A 23,881-nucleotide genomic window follows, 5' to 3' on the forward strand; every position below is an offset into this window, starting at 1 on the left:
TGGGGGCGAGGAAGAGCTCTATATGCATCGTGGATGTTGGTGTACACACAGTCCAGAATGTTGTTTCCCCGTGTGGGTACGGTGACATGCTGATAAAACCTGGGCAGAGTGTCTGTCAGTTTCACGCGAGTCCCCCGCAACCATGTAAAACGCCTCCGGGTGCCTAGTCTGCAGCGAGCTAATAGTTTCATGTAGCTCCTGTAGCGCCTCATTAGCATTAGCACCCGGTGGGATGTAAACAATAGTGACGAACACCGTGATGAACTCCCGAGGCACATAGTGCGGCCGACATTTCACTGTCATAAGTTCTATCGCCTCAGTGCAGTAGGCTTTTATCAGTCCACAATTTGTACACCAACCTTCATTCACGTACACACAGAGCCCTCCTCCTCGTAACTTCCCCGACTGGTGGTCGCGATCCGCCCAGAAGAGCTGCAGGCCGTCAATCTGGAACGCTGAGTCCGGCATGTTGTGATTTAGCCAGGTTTCCGTGAGGCAAAGGATAGCACAATTCCTCATCTCTGTGGAAACACTCAGCCTCAGACGTTACAAGTCCACCTTGTTGTCCAGGGAGTGGACGTTGGCCAGGAAGAGAGTTGGAATTGATGGCCTGCTAGCTATCAGCTGGGCAAGCGCGCCTGCCCGTTTTCCTCGCTTTTGTTTTCGGGCACATCGTTTCCTCTTGCCGGCCGCTCCCCATACTCTGCTGCGCCACTCCGTTGTCCTCAGGAGCCCCTGTCTTCCAAGTGCGGATTTCAGCTTCGGTGAGATCGTAGTAACCGAACTATCTCTGATGAGCATAAGTTCGGTTGGGCTGTACTTCACATGCTGAATTAGCTCTAAACTAGCACTAAAAAAGGGCTTAGTCCCGGGAGCTCGAGAAGCCGCTGCTCTACTGTGCGCCGCCATAACGGGTAATATAAACAGCACAGTGCTTCCAAGGGTTAGATGTATGGCTTTTCCTACGTGCATGGAAAGGGTCCAGAATACAGTAAACGATGATTGCAGGCAACATCTCTTTGGAATCTGTCTCACAGTGAGAGCGTGTAACATCACTTGAACATTTTTGCATGTGCACATTGAAAAACATCATTGTTTCTTATTTTATGTCCTCCTCTGTGCAGATCGACCATGAGGTCATTGTACTCATGGATGATGCAACTCTGGCAAATTACATTCCTTCCTACGGTGACCGAACTGCTGTCTTCAATTTCTGCAGAAGTAAAAAGTCCCTCCCCAAACGAAAGCAAGGGCTTTTGGAGAAACTTCATGAGAAAATGAGAGTCAGAAAGAAAAGCACGAAGGAGAAGACATTACATGAAGACACAAGAACAACGGACACAAAGAAGCTAAGAACTACAAGAAATGTAGAGATAGGATGGATTCATGATGATGGTAAAGGAGCCAAACAGGTGAGGACAAAACAGGGCGGTGGCACTAGAAAGACACAGTTGCCAACTGATGCTGGATTAAAAGCTATTGTTGAAGAAGGACAGAAGCTTTTCTTTCCTGGTGGGATCTCTCCTAAAGGACCAGTGTCTGATTTTCAGTTTGAGTTGTGCGATTTCAAACAGAACAGTCTTACCGATGAAACTTGCCAGTCTATTGCATTGTTTCCCACAGACCAGGTAGCAATTTGTGGTGCTCCACTGTGCTGATGAGGGAATCGTGCGCAGTGGTGTTGTGGCGGTCGGTGGAGTCGGTCATTGGGGTATATGCAAAGTGTTTACAGCGGGCGGTGTTCAAACACACAGTATTTTTCTTCAGAGTCACCTGCTGGGACTATTTTAAAGCTACAAGAAGCATTTGAGATTATTCAGTTCAATCCAAATTCTTTTAAGTTCTTTAAGAGAAGACAGCTAAAACAATTTTTACCAGAACCCTGCCTGGTTTCATTCCTTGACCCAACTTTACATTACAGGGCAGGCCATTAGTTTGCTGAGCTTGATGTTGGTGGAAAACCTGTCTTTTTAAATTTGTGAAAATTACTCACCAAAATTGAAGTTAAAGTTTAGTTTTTACCTTAGTTTTTTGCCTTTTTGGTGGCAATCTTTCAATCATTCTTTAGTTGACATTCAAGGAATAAATTGCAAAAAACAAGCTGGAGGTTTTTATTTTAAATATTGAACTCAACACTTACCTCAACCAATACTAAAATGAAATAAAGTATAATGTAACAACAAAATAATAATAAAATATCATAATTAGATGTAAGAAACCACTTAAGGTAACACCAAGGCAACTAACAATGAAAAAGCATTACCCTAATTGGTGCAAAGCCTGCATGCCCTATCAGAACATTTAATTCTGTGTGGCTTCCTGAAAAAAAAAAAAAAAAAACCTCAAGTGCCCTATCGTAAGGGTTCGGGACCATTTATGGAGATTCGTAAGCAGGCTGCCAGGTGTTCCCCTTGGAGCCTACTCCTGAGGTCTGTTTTAATCTATGGATTAAAAAAATACATTTTCTTCATCAAAGCACTAAAAATTTCCATTACATAAAAAAAAAAATATATATATATATATATATATATATATTGTGTGTGTGTGTATATATATATATATATATATATATATACACACACACACATATATACACAAAGGAATACTGAATTTCTATGTGCGTACCCTATTCATAGCTGAGAAATCCAGTGCAGTGATGATTTATCTACTTCGCCAATAAAGCTAATAAAGATGTTTCATAAAATATTCAGATTTTATGCCTCAGATAGCATCAACTAGGCATCCCTGCGAGTATAACATTTTTATTTAGGCTAGTGGGAAAGCCTTATTTATTGTGAATGTCAAGCCATTATTAATAACTTGCATGAATGCTGAAGCGGGATAAACGGGATAATGCAATAAGGCCAGTTCCTCATGTCAAGCTGCTACTGTATGCATCAAAATTGGTTTATAGCCTGACTCAGGGATGTCCGTTTCATGTAAGCCAAGAAGGCTATGATAAAGCTCATCACGAGCACGACGTAGGCTACCTTTTAAAATAAGGGGTCAGAAGGCGAATCAGGAAGGCTGCGTTATTCAGGGATGAGAATGAAAAATATTTAAAAAGTCTGAAAAAAAGCCAGGGATTTGGGGGCTGCAGGCACCCAGCAGGGCCCAAGGGCAGGGAGCTAATGATTTTTGGCTTTTTTTTTTTTTTACCCCAAAACCATTAATTTTATCAGCAAAAAGTTGCAATGTATTTGGAAATAAACTCCCCTTCTTGGTGGACTACCAGGTGAAAATGATTAATATGGTACAAGAGACTTGTTTTTAATCAATTCACATTTGATGATTTCAAAAAATCAATGCACCTTTTAATATAAACGAGCTCTACAGTATTATATTTCTGCATTTTTGCTATTTATGTCTTTGAATAACTCTAATCCTTTAAAATGAAGTGCAAACCAGAAAAAAGTTCTATCATATTCTCTTAAGCTTTCTTCTGATGTTATCATGGTAGCAGGAGGTCCTGCATATTAAGCAGGCAACATTCAACATCACTTATCACTTCCCTTTCAACTGTTGTGTGTACTAACTAGGTTTTATCTGGACAGGATGTTGTGTAATGTAATACATATACCATATGGTCAATTTGAAGATCAAGATGGTGATTTTGAATTAAAGAACAGGCATGTACAATGGGCATTACATATTGGAATTTTTTTTTTTAAATAAAAAACTAAGTTCATCTCGGCCTAAAAAATTTGGGCAGATGCTCCCGCACGGCACATGCCAGCAATTCCCCCCCCATGAAATGAGCAATAAGTAGGAGTGTTATACATGGTATCATACCTAAAATTTGATCAGAAATATAGATATGATACTATGATTCTCCCCAACATGCTACATTAGATAAGCTAACCCCATTTATAAAAGAGAAACACTTATATATGACGTGTATTTGATATATATATATATATATATATATATATATATATATATATATATATGATATATATGATGTATATTCATACATTGTTACTTTACGGAAATCTTCACGAAGTTTGGTCTTTTCATGACAGCCTATTGTAGACCTAAATATAATGCACATGAAATGACACTCCTCACCTCAACATGTCCTTTACAATCATTTAAGCCACCATGGGCAATGCTGAACTCACTGTTGCAAACAGTACATCGCGCGAAACTGTCATTATTTTTGACCCTTATTAGACAGGGAGATTCTTTTGTGTAATCTGACGCGAAGTGGGTTTTGTATTTTGGTTTTTTGGGGCGCGCACACACACTGCCATTACGATCCTGTAGGCTGCACTGACTCAACCGAAAGCTTCGGTCCTCGAGAAAAGAGATAAAAGCCCGCCCACACTGAAAGCTGATTGGCTTATTTTGCTGAGTAACCCAATCAGGATGCTCTTTGTCTAGCATGCGCTCTCTCGCGCGCTCCCTCGCGCACTCCGTCATATGCGCGAGGCAGACATTAATGTTTTGCGTGCACGCGCTTCCTCGCTTGCTCTAGATTCCGAGAGATATTCTCCAATGTGCGGGCATCAGGGAACCACTATCAATATGCGGGAGACTCCCGGAACTTCCGGGAGACTTGGGATGTCTGCGTCATAAGGTGACCACAGGTCATTAACCATACCCCCCCCCCCGAAAATTTCTCAATGGATTTACATCGATCTCAAAAACGATCATTTTGGTCTGAAAAAGTCGGAAATCCACCGATCGGCGGAAAATTCTCATCCCTGGAACTTTTTAATTAGCATGCCTCTCCGTCTGTCTCTGGGCGCGCGCACGCGCATGAACGAGAAGAAAGAGCACCATAAATGAACGGAACGATGCACAATGGAATTTTTTTTTTTTAAATCGCGAGTCCGATCGTGTGGCGCTAGGAATCCATTGTGTGGGAAACCCTGTATTGGCATTATGTACATGACTGCAAAGCTGAGTATGTTACGCTTTTACATTGCAACCAGGCCAAAAGAAGCTGAAGATGATGCCAGTGAGACATCTGACAAATTCTGTTATCAAAACAATTATCTGATAATACATATGTGGCAGTTCGTAGGAGGGGGAGGAGCACAGAAAGACGGCAGGCCAGAATAAAGTTCCATAATTTATGGTTTATTTGTTCTTTTCAGACACAAAAATAACTCTCCCAGTCAGACACACACACAAGTCATCTGGTTCAGGAGAGAGCTCACTTCCTTTGCTCTCTCTCTCTTTATATAGGGCACAGTCACTGGGAAAACACACAAACACAGGTTAATTGACATCAGGTGTAGTGATTCTGCCACTTACATTCCCTGACTCCGCCCTCCTGTCACAGATCGGCGCTTGACCACGCCCCCGCTGCCACATACCCCCACCGCCCGACTCAGGCCGGGCAGCCGTCCGGCCTGCAGCCGACTCCCCCCCCTTGACGGGAGAGAAAGTCCGCCACAACCATCTGTGCCCCCGGCCTGTGGATCACCTTGAAGTTAAAGGGTTGGAGTGCCAGATACCAACGGGTTGGTACCATCCGCGCATTGGCATCCTTCATGTGGTGGAGCCACTGGAGGGGCACGTGGTCCGAACAGAGGGTAAAAGGGCGTCCCAGCAGGTAGTAGCAGAGGGCGAGGACCGCCCACTTGATCGCGAGGCACTCCTTTTCGATTGTGCTGTAGCGCCCCTCACGTACTGACAGCTTTCTGCTGATGTACAGCACTGGACGGTCCTCCCCCTCCACCTCCTGGGACAACACAGCCCCCAGCCCTCTGTCCGACGCATCCGTCTGTAACATAAAAGGGAGAGAAAAGTCAGGGGAGTGTAACAGTGGCCCCCCGCACAGTGCAGCCTTTACCTCAGAGAAAGCCCACTGGCACTGCTCCGTCCACTGGACTGGATCTGGTGCCCCCTTTTTAGTGAGATCAGTCAGCGGGCTGGTGACGTCCGAATAATTAGGTATAAACCTACGATAGTAGCCAGCCAGCCCCAGGAACTGTCTCACCCCCTTTTTGGTCTTGGGTCTCGGGCAGGCCGCAATTGCTGCTGTCTTGTTAATTTGGGGACGCACCTCCCCGTTGCCCAAGTGGAAGCCCAGATACCGTACTTCCACCCGCCCAATCGCACACTTCTTTGGGTTGGCTGTGAGACCCGCTCGCCTCAGCGACCTAAGGACGGCCCTCAGGTGTTGTAAGTGCCGCTGCCAGTCATTACTATAAATAATGATATCGTCGAGGTATGCGGCCGCATAGGTGGTGTGGGGGCGGAGGACCCTATCCATCAGCCACTGAAACGTAGCAGGCGCCCCAAACAGCCCAAAAGGAAGTATGACAAACTGGTGTAAGCCGAACGGTGTGGAAAAGGCCGTTTTTTCTCGGGATAATGGAGTCAAGGGGATCTGCCAATAACCCTTTGTCAAATCCAGCGTCGAGTAAAAGCGAGCCGTGCCTAGCCGATCGAGCAACTCATCAATACAAGGCATTGGGTACGCGTCGAATTTAGACACCGCATTGACTTTTCTGTAGTTCACACGGAACCGGACCGACCCGTCGGCCTTGGGAACCAAGACCACCGGGCTGCTCCAGTCACTGTGGGACTCCTCAACGATGCCCATCTCGAGCATGGCCTCGAGTTCTTCCCGAACCACTTTTTTCTTGTGTTCGGGTAGCCTGTAAGGGCGGCTACGCACTACCACCCCCGTGAGCGTCTCAATGTGGTGCTCTATGAGGTCGGTGCGGCCAGGCAGGGGCGAGAACACGTCCGAAAACTCGGTCTGCAACTGGGCAACCTCCGTGAGTTGGGTCGGGGAGAGGTGGTCTCCACAGGGGACCGGAGAGGTACGCGATGCCAATGCTCCCTTTTGAACCTCCGGCCCCAGCTCCGCCTTCTCCGGAACCACCGACACCAACACTACGGGGACCTCCTCGTTCCAGAGTTTGAGTAGATTGAGGTGGTAAATCTGTAGCGCCCCACCCCTGTCCGTTCGCCTCACCTCATAGTCGATGTCCCCGACTCGCCATGTGACCTCAAAGGGTCCATGCCACTTGGCGATCAATTTGGAGCTCGATGTGGGCAACAGTACAAGTACTTTATCTCCCGGTGCGAACTCCCTAAGGCGAGTACCCCTGTCGTACAGGCGGGTTTGTCGTTCTTGGGCCTGCCGCAAATTCTCCTGGGTTAGGTGTGTGTGTGGAGTTTTGCGCGCAGGTCAATAACGTATTGAATTTCATTTTTACTTGGTGACGGTCCCTCTTCCCAATTTTCTCGCAGCACATCTAAAATGCCGCGTGGCTTACGCCCATATAATAATTCAAACAGGGAGAACCCCATGGAGGCTTGGGGGACCTCTCGCACTGCAAATAACAAGGGTTCGAGCCATTTATCCCAGTTACGTGCGTCCTCACTTACGAATTTTTTAATTATATTCTTGAGGGTGCGATTGAACCGTTCAACTAAACCGTCCGTTTGTGGGTGATAAACGCTGGTGCGGATCGGCTTAATACCTAATAACCCATACAGTTCGTTTAGTGTACGTGACAAACGAGGTGCCTTGATCAGTCAGAATCTCTTTCGGGATTCCAACTCGGGAGATGACGCGGAAGAGTGCCTCCGCAATACTGCGTGCTGAGATATTGCGGAGTGGCACTGCTTCCGGGTATCGCGTTGCATAGTCCACCAGAACTAATATAAAGCAGTACCCTTGTGTTGATCGATCTAATGACCCGACGAGATCCATCCCAATTCTTTCGAAAGGGGTCTCGATTAACGGCAGAGGGTGCAAAGGCGCTTTTGGAATGGCCGCTGGATTTACTAACTGGCATTCGCAGCACACCGTACACCACCTATGGACATCGCCGCGAATCCCCGGCCAATAGAATTGGGCCATTATTCGGGCTAGTGTCTTATCCTGCCCTAAGTGTCCAGCCATGGGATTAAAGTGAGCCGCCTGGAATACCAATTCCCGGCGGCTTTTTGGAATCAAAAGCTGTGTGATTTGCTCTTTCGTCTGAGTGTCCTGCGTCACTCGGTATAATCTATCTTTCATAATAGAAAAATAGGGGAAGGACGGGGTGGCGTTCAGCGAGAGCGTTTGACCATCAATTACTCTCACTTGGTCAAACGCATGCCGCAGAGTCTCGTCTCGCGACTGCTCTAACGGGAAATCCGCAAGGGATTCCCCGAGAGAGGGAGGAGGAGCCTGTGGCTCCTCACTCTGACACAGAGATGACGTAGACGGCTCTGTGACAGCTGCTCCCGCCAAGGCGACACCGGGACCTCCCCCTGCTGAACTATGGCAGGACCCACTCTTCACTAAATGACTCATCAACTCCCCGAATCCCGGCCAATCAGTCCCCAAAATTATCGAGTGAGTGAGGCGAGGATTAACCGCCGCCTTTACTATAAATTTTTCCCCTCGGAAAATAATGTGGACCGACACCAAAGGGTAGCTGTGAACATCCCAGTGCACACACACCCCTGTGCTCCCCCCAATACCTCGTCTTGCACCAGGCTTTGGTGAATTGAGGTCTGATTACAACCAGAATCCACCAACGCCTGATATGTATCCCATTGGATACTCACCAGTATGCGATACGCTCTGGCCCGATCGAGGATAGCTCCTGGTGCATCGGGGATCCGAACCACCGCGCCCACTTCCATTGCCGAACACTGCTGTTGGAGGTGGCCCGGCTCCCCGCAGCGCCAGCAAACCGGCCCGGGATTCCTCTCTGCACCGGCGCCCTGGGGCTCACTCACCTGAGGGGGGGGGGGGAAGAGATAGACACAGAAGGGAAAAACGGGAGGGCACCGCGGGTGCGACGAGCCGGCTGGGGCGGGGCCGGCCCCCGCCTCCGCGGTGGGGGAATGGGGCAAAGACGAGACACAGGAGGAGAGAGGGGGAGAGAGGAGAGAGAAGAGGATGTCCGCTGTCCTGCCGTCGGAACAGCCGCCAAATGGTCCTCCGCCAACTTGATGGCCTGATCCAGTGACGCCGGGCGGTGGCACTGGACCCACTCCGCGGTGGCCGATGAACTGCTCCAGCACTACCTGATCGAGGATTCCCTCGGCGTCGCGGTTGTTGGCCCTCAACCACCGCCAGCAGGCGTCCCGGAGCTGCTGGCCAAACGCGAACGGCCGGCCGACTTCCTCCAGCCACAGAGCGCGGAAGCGCTGTCGCTCGGGGGTGCGCCCCACCCACTGGAGGACGGCCCGGCGAAGGTCCGCGTAGGCCAGCCGGCGGTCGGCGAGGAGCTGTAGCGCGGCCAGCTGCGCCTCGCCCATTAGCAGGGGGAGGAGGCGCGCCGCTCGCTGTTCCACCGGCCAGACCGAGGCCTCTGCTGTCTGCTCGAAGAGCGTGAGGAAGGCCTCGGGGTTGTCCTGCGGGCCCATCTTAGCTAGGGTGAGGGAAGAAGGGCCCGCGGCGGTGGAGATGGTGGACCCCGCCGACGCGAGGAGGTGCCGGAACGCCTGTCGATCTTCCTGCTGCGCCAGCACCAGGGCCTCGAACCGGCGCTCTTGCTCCTTCCGGAGGGTGACTAGCGCCTGGTGCTGGCTCTGCTGGGCCGTGGCAAGGGCGTGGACCAGGTCTGCGAAGGGGGAGGACTCCATGGGGCTGTTCTTTTCCTGTGCTCCGGCCCGGGTTTCAGCACCACTGTGGCAGTTCGTAGGAGGGGGAGGAGCACAGAAAGACAGCAGGCCAGAATAAAGTTCCATAATTTATGGTTTATTTGTTCTTTTCAGACACAAAAATAACTCTCCCAGTCATACACACACAAGTCATCAGGTTCAGGAGAGAGCTCACTTCCTCTGCTCTCTCTCTCTTTATATAGGGCGCGGTCACTGGGAAGACACACAAACACAGGCTAATTGACATCAGGTGTAGTGATTCTGCCACTTACCTTCCCTGACTCTGCCCTCCTGTCACAGACCGGCGCTTGACCACGCCCCCGCTGCCACAACATAAATTGCATATTGACAGCATGGAAATATTGGTGATTTGTTTTTAAAGGTGCCCTTCCACCAACAACGTTTAATACTGGCTCTTTTTGAAATACCATAGTTCACTCCGAGTTGCATGCTGCATGTGAAAATGTAATTCTATTAGGGATGCACCGATACCACTTTTTTACAAACCGATACGAGTACTTTTGTATGTGTACTTGCCGATACCGAGTACCGATACTTCTTAGATTGGGTTTCCATGAAAAAGCAAATAATTTGGAGGCAGGTTTTATTTTCCTCTTCAGCAGATTATGACAAGCCTATTATAATGCTAAAATACAAAAAAGGCTATTCCAAGCCAAAAATAAACAGATCATTCTGACTTTTAACAAAAAAGCCTTCAATAAGTCAATGTCATCACATTAGACAAATTGTAAATAGAACCAGAAAAGGAAAATATGTGCTGCATAGGCCTAGTTAACACAGCCAACTAATCTGTAGCATGATCTTCGAATACATTAACTATTGCTTGGCTAGTGTGAGAGCCCCGAAATGGCTTAGCTTGTAAAGTGATGTGGTGAAGCGTAAATGCATCATCTATCCACTGAGCTGTTAAACTGAGGAGAGACATTGGGCAGACACTACTAGTCCATATATCAGTTGTGAAACTTAATGCCACAATTAATGCCAAAGGTGTATGATGCCATGAAAAAACATGTTCGGTCCCTGGTGCATGATGATGCACCAGGGACCGAACATGTTTTTTCATGGCATCATACACCTTTGGCAACATTACATCTGTTATGTAGGGGCGACTGGGAATTTCATATCGTGGTTCTAACACACAAAGATGACGGCGAAATCCAGCATTATCAACCACCGAAAGTGGCTGGTCGTCGAGCGCTATAAAGTAAGAGCCTCTGTTATTTTTATGGCCCGTGAGCTGTCTTTTGACATATGTAGTGAAAATTCATTATGTCTGATAATTATAACTATTCTTTTAAGTTCGTTTCTTAAGACACGTATTTTTAAGTATGTTACCTCGCTTGTTGACAGTTTCGGCGAACACTTCCGCCTTCTTCAAAACAGTCTATATTCATAACAGTCTATATTCTTCAAATAAAGTCTATATTGGTGAAATGGGCAGATGCTTCCACACTCGCAGGAAAGAACACCAATTAGAATGTGAAAAAGAAACAACAAAAAGACTCACAAGATCCGAAAAAGAAAAAGCAAGCCAAGAAAACTTAAAATCAGCCATTTCAGACCACTGCAAACGACAAAATCATATTATGAATTGGGAAGAGGCCAGAGTCATTCGCGCTGAAGAGAATAGATATCAGCGTTGGATTTTGGAGGCAGTGGAGATACGTAAGCGGGCGCAGAGGACCATGAACCGGGATGAGGGAGCGTACGCGCTGTCACATACCTGGAGCGCAGTCCTGGGGCAGCGATCTGACAGCAGGAGGCGTGGACTACCTGTCAAATTGGGCGGGACGTTCACGCCTCCATAGAGTAACATCAGCTGATAAGGCACGTCACCACTCGACATCTGGTGACTGTTTTGAAGAAGGCGGAAGTGTTCGCCGAAACTGTCAACAAGCGAGGTAACATACTTAAAAATACGTGTCTTAAGAAACGAACTTAAAAGAATAGCTGTCTTTTGACATTTTCTCTCGCTTTTGAAAGACTTGCGTTAAGGTTGGCTGCTGCGGTCTTGCACTAGCATTAGCGAACTCTGTGTGCTTAGCACTGTGGTGCGTCTTCAGATGTTTAATCAAATTGCTAGTGTTAAACGATGTACTTTCCTTTCCACCCCTCGACACCGTAGCAATACAGATCTTACAATCTGCCTTACTCCTGTCATCGTCTTTTATCTTAAAGTATTCCCAAATTGCTGACATTGCTTACTCTTCTCACTGAAAAACGTGGTCCATGGTCTGATACTTTCAGTTTCACACTAGCTTGCAAACAGAATCTCCGAAGCCAAGTTTCCAGCTCATTGTCTCCCCCTAGAGATTGAAGTCGCGCAGGACAATCACATCCGCCTAATTTTGATGTGGTGAAATAGGCCTGCCTAGTCCACTGTTGAGTGGTATCGGTGCATGGTATCGGCAATTTATGTACGAATAAGAGTACGAGTATTTTAACGAAGTATCGGCCCGATGCCCGACACTGGTATCGGCGCATCCCTAAATTCTACCCCTGTATTAGCTTATGAAAGAAAATAGTTGGAAAAACGAGTGAATCTGAAAAAGCCCTACAAGCATACGTCACTTCGAAAATTAGTATTCATGGCCTCGCCCACCTTGGCTTGCGACCGCCCACGGGAAGAAAGTTCGGATTTAAGCGCGAGGAGAGATAGCAGAGCCCATCTCGTCAGTAGCTAACGAAGAGGACCTAACAGCAAGTTGAAAACATGTCTGAACAAGTTCGTGCCTGTGTTATTTGTGGCAGTAACACATCAGCGTTGCATTTCTTGCCCAAGATAGAAGAGGTGAAGAAGAAATGGTTGGAATTTATCTTTGGAACACCACCAGCGAAGTATAATGCAACGTTAGTACTGTGTTCTGATCATTTCAAGCACAGTGACTTTTCAAACTTCGGTGCCTTCAGTAGTGGTTTTGCTTCAAGGTTGTTTTTAATACTTGGATCTGTACCGTCAAGACGATCGACCACCAGCTCACAAGCTGTAAGTAAAACATGAACTTTTTGTTCGAAGGTTTTTGTTACAAAATAGCATGTTCATATTCTCCACGTTAGCATGCATGACATGGTCACAAGCTAGGCAGGGATGAGAGTTTTCCGCTTTTCGGCGGATTTCCGCTTTTTCTGAGTAAAAAAACGACCTTTTTATATTATGCCAAATCCGTTGAGAATTTTTTAAAATTAATTTCGGGGGGTTGGGGTATGTTCCTTCATGCTGTTCAAACTTTATTAACTCCAACGATGTTTACACATTAGGCCATTATTAAAAAATGTTCTGTTTCCGGTCCACCGGCTGGGTGAGTGCCGTTTGTGCGGGTGAATTTTTTTTTTTTAACGCCGGTTTTTCGACATTTTTTTCGGGTTCGTAAATCTAAACTCGAACTTGACATTTACACATTCCCAGGGCTTTCCACTAAGGCTCATACTAGCCAGCCATGACAAATAAGTAGCCAGCCAGGGGGAGTAAACACAAAATAAACTCCTGTGCACGCAGTTCCCAGGTTAAATGTATTTTCCACAGACCATTTATTTATTCACTTTACTCAAATACAAAGTAAAATGGCAGTAAATCTTTTCTTTTCTTGCGTATTGCATCATGAGGCGTTCCTGGCTTGTAAATCTCTTATTTTCGGTGCATGACACATTCAAGCAACTGAGCATGCTATGAATTAACGACAACGGTCTGCAGTGGGGTTACACAAACACTCAGCGAACATTTCTCCATTTGTGTATGAAAATACACTCCAACGACTCAGTTTGGTTTCATTTACAACCAACGGTGTCTTTTGATGCCAGCATATAATTGAACGAGAGAAGACTGGTTTACCGGAGACAAAATAAGCGTTATCTCTGCTTCTGTTCCCTCCGTTGTCGCCTCCGCCGAGTGCGCGCGTGCACACTGCATGTCGGGGCCGCGGATGAGTTACTCTCCCTTGATCAACGAAGTTGGCGGGGAATTTGTGGTTATTATCGGTACAAACAGCGTGAATCACAACTTAAATGAGTGCGGTTCAGTTTGACATTGTCAGTCCGTTAGATAAACATTTAATTTTATTAAAATCGAAAATTAATATTTAGAGCCTGTGGGCTACAAATATAATAGTCATTAAAGTAGCCAGCTGGACTTAATTGTGTGGCCGGCAGCCGGCGCTTGTGGAAAGCCCTGTCGAATCAGCTCTGCGCATGCTCCGTGCAGCACAAAAAAATGGCAGCCATCATGAAGGAAGGAGATCCGGAGTTTTCAAACATTTTCTTAAGTGTGAAATCGCAAAATGGTATTCTAGCGAACAACAAAATAGTAAAGATTCAGAAAAACAAATCATTCAGTGATCATTTTAATAGTGTAATTTCATCCGAACTAGGCCTAACGGTCGATTTAGAACTACAAAAAGTCCGTGTGTCGGACATTTTAAGTACCTTTGTAAAAGTTTTGCAAATGTTGCAGTCAGCATTTAAAATCCTAACTTAAAGTTTTTATACAAGTTTCAGTTGATTAAACTGTCATTTTATTAAATGTGTCTGCTTTTGTAATAAAAAAGTACTGAAAGAAAAAGCAAACACAGCATTGTGATTTCTTATCCATCCATATAAAAAAAAAAATCCCTCCTTCCCGACTGAAAATTTTTTTGCTCACCCGGTGGACAGGAAAAGGATTTTTTTTAAGGATGGCCTTATGTGCAAGTCGCCATCTTTAGTCTCGTTTAAATCTCGTTGAATGTGATGTAAAATTCGTGTTATCTACATTGTTATTGGTCAAAACATCGATGTCGAGACCGTAATAGCAACTCAAAACAGTTTTTACAAAAGACACCCACTGGACCCACTGGAGGTAGCGTCACAGTGCTGTTAGCCAATCAGAGGTAACACGTTTACATGTCATGAATATTAATGAAAAAGAGCTGAAATCCTGTCGTTCTCCCGCCACCCACTCCTCCACCAAACTAGAACAGCCTGAAACAGGAGAACCACAGCATTTTTTTCACCAAAACCGGCTCACAGGGCATTCATTCATACTAGAGACCACTGCACAATTAATGAAAAAACGATGCAGTGAGACCTTTAACGATAAGTGTTTTGCTTCATAAGAGAAAATCTGATGTTTAAAAATGCCACTTACATTGACTCCAGTTGTTTGCATGAGAGTGAAATTCAAAATGCTGTAAAAATTCAGTTTTTGAGATAAAATTGATATTTTCCAAACATCATCTACTATGACTCCAAAATTGTCATTTTTTTAATGAACATTGAAAATGTTTTTAGCAAGAATTTGCAAGTATATGTTAACAATACCATTTACAGTAAAACATTTTGATGCACTGTAGGCTCAATTTTTGATAAATCAAAAATCTGAAATGGATAGTTTGTGGACAGCAGTCTGAAGATGCTCTGTAGCAAGTTTGGTGTCGATTGAGCAAACATTGTGGGAGGAGATAGGTTTTAATAAGTTTTACAGTTTTTGAAAAAAACAGAGTGATGGACTTCATAATTTGTACAGAGTTTAAATGTACAAAAGTTTCTAAAGTATTGGGGCTACGTTTTGGTGAAAGTTGCAATACTGTAGCACGTACGGTTGGTTTGTTATGATTTTTTAAAGTTTTTAAATTTAAACGCTTATTGTGATCCCCCCCCCATGAGGAATATTGACATGTGCTTGGAGTTGAGTAAATCTGGCATGGGACTGGAGCTTTCTGCAAAGTTATTTTCACTGAACGTGCATGGGAAGTAGGATTTCCTCAGAAGAAGAACACTGAGGAAAACAGTAGGGTCCTGGCAGCTTAGCTGCCCGGCCCCTAATTAAGGGGGTGGCCCAGTTAATAACACAAATAATACCAATGCATTATCCAGGGTGCCACATAATGTCACAGCCCTGTTATCTGGAAAAAAACAACAACAACAACAACAACTGTGGTAGAAGTAGTGACATTTTATTCACAATAAAACTTCATGAAAATAAACATTTTTCTTTGTTATACCAATAACATGGTAAAATCCCAACCTATATGTCTGCAACAAGTTGGTGTCACAAGATACTGTAAGATGTATTATTAAATTGGTTGGTTAACAAGATGTGTGTTATCAGGGCAACATGGCATCTGAGAAACATCAGAACAGCATCAGTATTTACTGAAAACACTTCAGAACACTAAATCCTCTCCAGACATTCTTTCAATGAGTTTGGAGGTGAAATATTAGCAATCACCAGAAAGTATCGAAACTTCCAAAGACCTGAACTCAATTCAATTAAGCAATGGCATACAACGGAACATTTTGCTTATGCATAAGTAATGGATAACACAATACATATTACAGGGCAAAACTACAAAAACTACAAGTTTTGGCTACCAAAAACTACAGGTTTTCTAGCCAAGACTGGGTTTGCACATTAGCAAAATTCAACTTACACCAAATAGGGACTGTATGCGAGTGTTGCAGATGCTAATTTTAAACACGCCTTTTCCCATTATTTGAAATCATTGCTTTTTATTAAATACAGATTTTATGGGAGATGCGTGTATGAAACAGTTCTTTTATTCTTGGAACGCATCAACTTTGTAGAGTTCATTCATATGCATCTGTACAAAAGGTGCAACCAGAGATTTATTCAGAGGAAACAGTTTGATTAAAGCTAGACGGCCTTTCGATTTCATAAAATCAGTGAAATTTCGTTCCCTCCGAAATGTGGTCATTGTGAGATTTATTTCTGTAACATCTCACAAAATATCAGGCCATTCTGTGGCTGGGAAGTTCTTTAATTTGAGGCGATTCCTGAGCAAATAATGTGCATGAAATCGCTCGCTTCGCACAGTCAAGCAGACAAAGGAAGTCCGTGTGTGCATGTGCAGGTTTACCTTCTTCTTTTGGGTTTTACGGCAGCTGGCATCTACAGTGTTGCATTACTGCCATCTACAGGTTTACCTTGACCGTGCACTGACTTCCATCATTCTGTCACTAAACAAACAGCTGATCACACCGAGGTGCTCTCTAACCACCGATATTTATTAGTTTGGTCCTACGTTTCCTTTCCTTCGTATATAACATAACGTCTTTTCTTCTCACTTTCCGTTACTGTAGTTGGTCTTTCACGTTTCATTCGCACACTCATGTCCTCCATTTTTCTCTCCTGTTTCAAATTTGTATCCCACAATGCCTCGCGTGAATGGGGAAAGCCCACCACGTGATGCATGACGTAATATCTTGAATTGGGTCATGGTGAAGCAGGAAAAAATAGCGGAGAATTTAGGGCCACGTGGCCCTAAATTCATTAATTGTTCTATTTAAAAACCAAATAAAATTTTGGAAGTCTGTGATTCAAATTCAGTAGCTTTCGGTCCACTAAACAAAAATAATCGGGTGTCGGGAAAATTCTTTTTATGACCTTTTTATGTGTTTCTGTAGGATCGTTTGAATAACCAGAGTATTGCTTAGTCTGCACAGATTCATTTTATCTTGATTTTTATCATTTCCAAAAAGCTTTTTTATGACATATAACTCACAGAATTTGAATAAAGTCTACTTTAGGCCATTCTGTTGATGTATTTTCTGTAACCCGATGCTCTCCCTAATGGCCCTAGTCTACCTGGTGTTTGTAGGGCTTTACTCCACTAGATGGTAGTATTTTCCCCAAAACGCTCACACTTGTCCATGCAACACACACCCCTGCCTGGCCTTTGTCTGTTGTTTGTCAAACAAAGTTTCTAAAATTCAGTAGTAATACCCATCCATCCTCTATTTAACAGTTATTCCACGAAATTGATGAGCTGATAGCTGATGAGGCGCGTAGCACTGAGTAAGCTATAAGCCATGTACGACAAGATTGAGTGGAATAACTTTTATTTTATCCACATTCACTGGATTTTACGGAGCCGTAGAGGGGACATGGTGAATAAAAAAATAAAGCGTGGGAATGACTTATAAGGCGTGTGCACGAGATATTAATGCGCACGCACGAGTTATAACCCGTGCGCACGCTTTGCGTTAAGGCGTGCGCTCGGGTAGTTAAAAGTGAGGGGACGAGTTACAAATCGTTCCCTCGCTTTTATTAAGGCGTGCGCTCGAGTTATAGAGGCGTGCGCACGGGTTATTAAAAAGTGAGGGAACGTCTTAAAACGCGTTCCCTCGGTTTATATCCAAGGCGTAGGAATGATATCCTATGTCGTTCCCTCGACTTATTAAAATATTCCCACAATATCCTTGTTTTCGTTTATCTCGTTGCCTACACACACACACACACACACGTACACACAGGCTGTAGCTCACCATGGTAGCTCCGGAAATACTAGACGCTATTTCATTATATTTTAGTATTGGACTCAGATACACAGAAATCCTCGATGCACTTGCATCCCAACATGGCTTTATTATAAGTCTGAGACACCTCAAGAGAGTTTAGGTCAGAAAAACTACGACAGCGAAGCCCATTCTCTCTCAGAACTCTCTTGAGGTGTCTCAGACTTATAATAAAGCCATGCTGGGATGCAAGTGCATCGAGGATTTCTGTGTATCTGAGTCCAATACTAAAATATAATGAAATAGCGTCTAGTGTTTCCGGAGCTACCATGGTGAGCTACAGCCTGTGTGTACGTGTGTGTGTGTGTGTAGGCAACAAGATAAACGAAAACAAGAATATTGTGGGAATATTTTAATAAGTCGAGGGAACGACATAGGATATCATTCCTACGCCTTGGATATAAACCGAGGGAACGCGTTTTAAGACGTTCCCTTACTTTTTAATAACCCGTGCGCACGCCTTTATAACTCGAGCGCACGCCTTAATGAAAGCGAGGGAACGATTTGTAACTCGTCCCCTCACTTTTAACTACCCGAGCACACGCCTTAACGCAAAGCGTGCGCACGGGTTATAACTCGTGCGCGCGCATTAATATCTCGTGCACACGCCTTATAAGTCGTTCCCACGCTTTATTTTTTTATTCACCATGTCCCCTCTATGGCTCCGTAGGATTTTGAGAAACGGAGCATTTTTATTTTTTGCAAATTTGATAAATAAAAACTTTATACGAAATGTCCAACAAAATTTCTGCTTTGAATGTAAACAAACTGGCGAAATGACCAGTAGCAGTTTGTGAAAAATGCGTTAATAATAATTCTTGAAAAATACTTTCATTCCACATTTTGTAACTTTTTTTTTTGGTGGGGTTTGTTTTCAAGTAGTTTTTATTTCGTCCTCGGTTGGTTCAGCAACACACTCCGCCATTTTGTTTTTCTCTACTCAACGTATATGAGCTGATAACCTAGTAGTAAAGTAGCCAATCAGAGTACACGATTGCTCATATCCAGTGAATGTGGATCAAATAACATCCGTTATCCGCTTATCCGTCAGGGTTGCGGGGAAGGCTGGAGTCAATCCGGGAGTCAATCCTGAGAGGCGGGACACACCCTGAGCAGGTTGTCAATCGATTGCAGGGCTAAAACAGAGACACACACCCATTCACACTTTCTCATTCATACCTGTGGGCAATTCAGAGTAGCCAGGTGACCTACATGTCTTTGGACTATGGGATGAAACCCATGCAGACACAAACTGAATTGAGGCGACAGTGCTAACCGCCGCACCACCGTGCTGCCCACCCCCTCAAATATCCACAGTACAAATCAGCAGATGTTCTAATCTGATTTTAATGATTAGCACAGATGCTTGGTTGATCCCAGTGTCCAAGAAGGTTTTGACTTCAAATTCCAGGACTGTCCAACAGCCACAAAGCCCTTAACTCCTGTGTTCTATGTTTGCGTGAGTCACTTTGCAGAAGTGTGCTGGCCAAATGAATAAATAACAATCGGCAAAAATACGGAAGTAAATATTTTTTACCTCATAGTGCTAAAAAGAGAAGAAACTGAACAGATGCAAATAACTGCTCTTTCTGTTAATATGGTTTAACCTTTACTGGAGGCCAGCAGACCTAGTGTCATAAGTTTATCTATTTTCCTCTGCAGGCTGGACCACTGTCTAGATAGATTAACCCTTTCATCACTGCATACCGCCAGTCTGGTCTTATTGTAGTAGAGAAACCCCTTCTGGAAAAATTATGCAATGGTGAAAGGGTTAATTAGTATTGAATAATTCTGAGTGAGTGTCTTTTTGTGGTTGATGAGACCATTTAAAAAGTTGCAAGTACAGTACATTAAGACTGGGCATTAGATTTGTGTATTGAACAACATTATGGTATAAAAATGTTTTAATATGCAGCCGTAGGTTTGTGTATTAATTGAAGAATCACATAATTTATCTATTTTAATAGGTTCCTTCAAGTGAGGTTGCCATGGTCCAGGAGCAACTGCGAGATGTGAGTGGAGACACCTCATGACCCTCAGATTTTCTTCTGTTGCTTTTCAGCATAACTAGCATCTTAAAGGCAAAAACATTACATACTGATGGGTTTTTTTTCTTTTTTTTTCCTTTCTCCTTGTGTAAGGCTTTGGGAAAAAAATCAGCACTGGCGTGTTTATGACCAGCAAAGAGAGGCCTATGTTCAGGGGATTCTGGCCAGAACTGCAGAGCTCGAGCAGCAGTTAAACCAAGCCAAGCAAACACTCCAACAACAGCACAAAGAGGCCAATTCAGAAGGTAGGGCCTCACCAGATATCCAGATGTTTTTAAAGGTCCACTTCACATCTGTACTTTTTCTTCCTTAATGGCAAAGTTCTTCTATTATAGAAACGGTGACCTTGTTCTTCCCTGTACCTGCTTTATCAGTTAGTCATTGATGGCTAGTAAATTACTCTCGCTGACCTCTCAAGCCACTGTACGTACATTCCTGATTTCTGTTGTCTTATCTACATGACTCTCAAAAAGCATTCAGCATGTTTAACTTCAGATCAATTCAGCTGGTGCACAGTACAACTTGTTTTGGAATGGCCAAGTCAAAGACCTGACCTTAATCCAATCAAAATGTTGTGGAAGGACCTGAAGTGAGCAGTTCATGTGAGGAAACCCACCAACATCCCAGAGCTGAGCTGTTTTGTACGAAGGAACGGGCTAAAATTCCTCCAAGCCGGTGTGCAGGACTGATCAACAGTTATCGGAAACATTTAGTTGCAGTTATTACTGCACAAGGGGGTCACACCAGATACTGAAAGCAAAGGTTCACATACTTTTGCCACTCATGTAATATTTGGATCATTTCCCTCAATAAGTAAATGACCAAGTATAATATTTTTGTCTCATTGGTTTAACTGGGTTCTCTTTATCTACTTTTAGGACTTGTGTGAAAATCTGATGATGTTTTAGGTCATATTTATGCAGAAATATAGAAAATTCTAAAAGGTTCACAAACTTTCAAGCACCTGTGTGTGTGTGTGTGTGTGTGTGTGTGTGTGGTAGATTTTGGACTTGAGCAGCCATAGTGGCAGTTGGGTAAAACAGTTAATGTCCAACCCTGATGTATGGGCAGAGTGTACGCTGCGTCTCATAGGTGGACGGGCAGGTAGATCATTCAGCCATTTAATTTGGACTGAATGAAATGATTGGAGGAGCTTTTTCCAGCCCGATGATTGATTTTGATGCAATTGATTTATTCACTGCTATCAGGATGTAAAGCGAATTTCAAGAAATATAACACACGTTTCTCAAAAATAACATACCCTGCCTTTAAAGATTAATGGATGCTTCAGGTTTCTCTTAACTTCACGAAAGGTAATATCCAGAGGTCTGTGTTCCAAACTCCTGTGATCCAGGTCAGTCATCTGCCTCCATGCAGCAGGAGAAGCAGCTGCAGGAGAGCCAGAGGGAGATGGAGGAGGAACACAAACGGGCGTGCCACCTACAGGCCGAGCTTGATGAGCTGAAGGCCAGGTATGAAGAGAAGAGCCGTGAAGTGGTGCGAGCCCAGGAGGAGCGCAGAAGTGGCCGACAGATTCCAGCAGAGGAAAGGAAGCTGAATATGGAGCAAGTAGCCAGACTGCAGTGTGAGATCGAGGCAGCTGATGTAAGGATCGAGGAGGAAAGGAAGAGAGCGGCCGAGTTGCTACTGCAGGTACGCTGAACTCCGCAGCATGGGTCGTACAGTAATGTTGTATATTTGTAATAAATACAAGATCAAATCACTGGATCCTCTTCCAAGCATTTTTTTTTCAGTGCATGCACTGCAGGTCAACTGCACTGTCCCTGTCTCAGCTACAAGCCTCATGTTTTCTCCTTTTGAAAGGTGAACCTTCTTCAGAAATCTCTCCTGACTCAGCATGAAGATCAGAAAAGAATAGCAGTTTTAGAGCAACAGGTATAAAATGTTGTTTCGGTGAACATTATAATACCAGAGACATGTTGGAAAGATTCTCTAAAGCATTTCTAACTTTATTATGCAAATCCATTTGGTTGCTGGAAACTCTGAGAATGAGGAACGGGACCGTCAATGTCTAGAGCGCCAGCTCCATAAAGTACTGAAGGAGCTTCGCAAGGCTCGAGACCAAATCACACGCTTTGAGACAGCAGTAAGTCCACTCTCAACACTGACGGTTCAATCAGCTAAAGAGTTCATTTGCAGCATAGGATGTTCATCAGAACGTATCAGGTGTTATAATGAAGGATCAGTGGTTCGAAACGCACTTCAAGACCCTGTTCTTCTCTTGAGCAAGACACTTGATCAGCCGTAGCTCTTCAGTTATATATTTATGTTCAGATATACAGTACTGTGTAAAAGTCTTAGGCACCCTATGGTTATGGTTTTGTGGTGGGGTTTTTTTTCATACAAACTTATAGATTTCTATTTTATGACTTTTATATTATCGAGTCAGTACAAAAACATTTTAGAGTCCAAATGTTCGTTTTCCAGCACAAAATTAAATGTCACAGGAAAAAAGTTTGTTTCTGAGCAGCATGTTACATAAGAGCACTTTTCAGATTAAAAAAGAAAACATAATGAAGGCAACTGGGTTTTGGTGCAAAATGAAGACGCGAGTGTGACAGTGTCCAGAAGAACTGTGGCTGGTTCTGTAAGATGCTCAGTAAAACCTACAGCTTCACTGTACCCTTTTTTTTTTTTAAAAGCAAAGGTTCGTCTCAAACCAAACATTGACACTTTCTTTTATTATGGCTTACTGCTTACAGTATTTATATATTTTTAAATGTTGAAACATTTTCTTTTCATTATTTTTTTTAAGCCATTTTCGGTCTCCAGCATTTCTTTACACGTGCCTAAGATTTTTGCACAGGACTGCATGTTCAGTATCACTTTGAGGGAAAAGTTGCAAATGTAATTGAATCAGTCCACACCAATGAACCTGTTGGGGTTTTATTTTCTGAAACTCGGTTCTCTGTGCCGAGCTCATACAGGCTGGATTTGGAGAAGATGACCATTCAAGACCGCATCCTGAACCCAACATCTCCAGTAAAGAGCTCCAGCATGTTGGATGAGAGCTTTCTGGAGTGTCCCAACTGCAAGGCCTTGTACCCTACAAGCCAGCACCGAGAGCTCCTTGCACATCATGACCACTGCTTTAGTTAAGACCCCCCCCCCCCAAAAAAAAGGAAGAAGAAACAGGGATAATTTAGGGCTCGATATTATCAGAATTTTTTATTTTTGTATTCCAAAGAAGTTTGTGGCATTTTAGTTTTGCTTTAATCTAGGGTGTGCTTGTTGTTGATTGGGCTTTTGAGGATTTACAGAAGTATTGGCTTTTCATTAATGTGAAACATATTTAAGGTAAATTTTAATTTAGCTCTTTTGGGGTAACGTGCTGTAATGTACCTTTTTGTTCATAATGTGTTTGCCTGCTTTGAATACATTAAAGCCACCTTACTTCTCATAATTTTGTATTTTTCCTCCTATCCTGATAATATCTCAAAGGTGTTGAAGTGGCATAGGACTCCCTTTCAGTGGTCCTCATGCTGGAAATCAGATCTGTCTTGAATTAGGCTGCGTATGTGTAAATCATTTTTAACCCTTTGGTGTCTGACCCCTTGAAAATGGTTCCTCCAGGAACGATGACGTTTCAGTTGTCAACGGAAAAACTAAAATACAAAAACAGAAAGATACGTCACAATGCTCTTGTGCACAAAACAAAATGCTCTTGTATTTGTATTTTAGTTTTTCCGTTGTCTTGACAACTGAAACATCATCGTTCCTGGAGGAACCATTTTCAAGGGGTCAGTCACCAAAGTTAAAGCATGGAGATTTTTAAACCTATTTAAAGCATGGAGATTACGGAGAGTGCAGGGGAAAGGAGGCTATTGATGCCTCAATCCAGAAAACACACCCAGGTGGAATGCCTCACATGTCTTTACATGTGAGGCATTCCACCTGGGTGTGTTTTTGAGTAAATTTACACAGAAAGCCTT

General features: G+C 44.0%; 1 protein-coding gene across 1 annotated transcript; it reads left to right on the forward strand.

Moving 5' to 3' along the window:
- The first annotated feature begins 1,392 nt into the window (after nucleotides 1-1,392).
- On the forward strand, nucleotides 1,393-23,048 carry LOC132870315 (centrosomal protein of 55 kDa-like). The gene is made up of 5 exons (XM_060903946.1): nucleotides 1,393-1,412; nucleotides 20,022-20,173; nucleotides 21,283-21,581; nucleotides 21,753-21,824; nucleotides 22,770-23,048. The coding sequence occupies exons 1-5, from the start codon at nucleotides 1,393-1,395 to the stop codon at nucleotides 23,046-23,048; spliced, it is 822 nt and encodes a 273-aa protein (XP_060759929.1).
- The last annotated feature ends 833 nt before the right edge of the window (nucleotides 23,049-23,881 follow it).

The sequence above is a fragment of the Neoarius graeffei genome, chromosome 22 (genome assembly GCF_027579695.1).
Source record: "Neoarius graeffei isolate fNeoGra1 chromosome 22, fNeoGra1.pri, whole genome shotgun sequence".
In the NCBI taxonomy this organism is placed as follows: domain Eukaryota; kingdom Metazoa; phylum Chordata; class Actinopteri; order Siluriformes; family Ariidae; genus Neoarius; species Neoarius graeffei.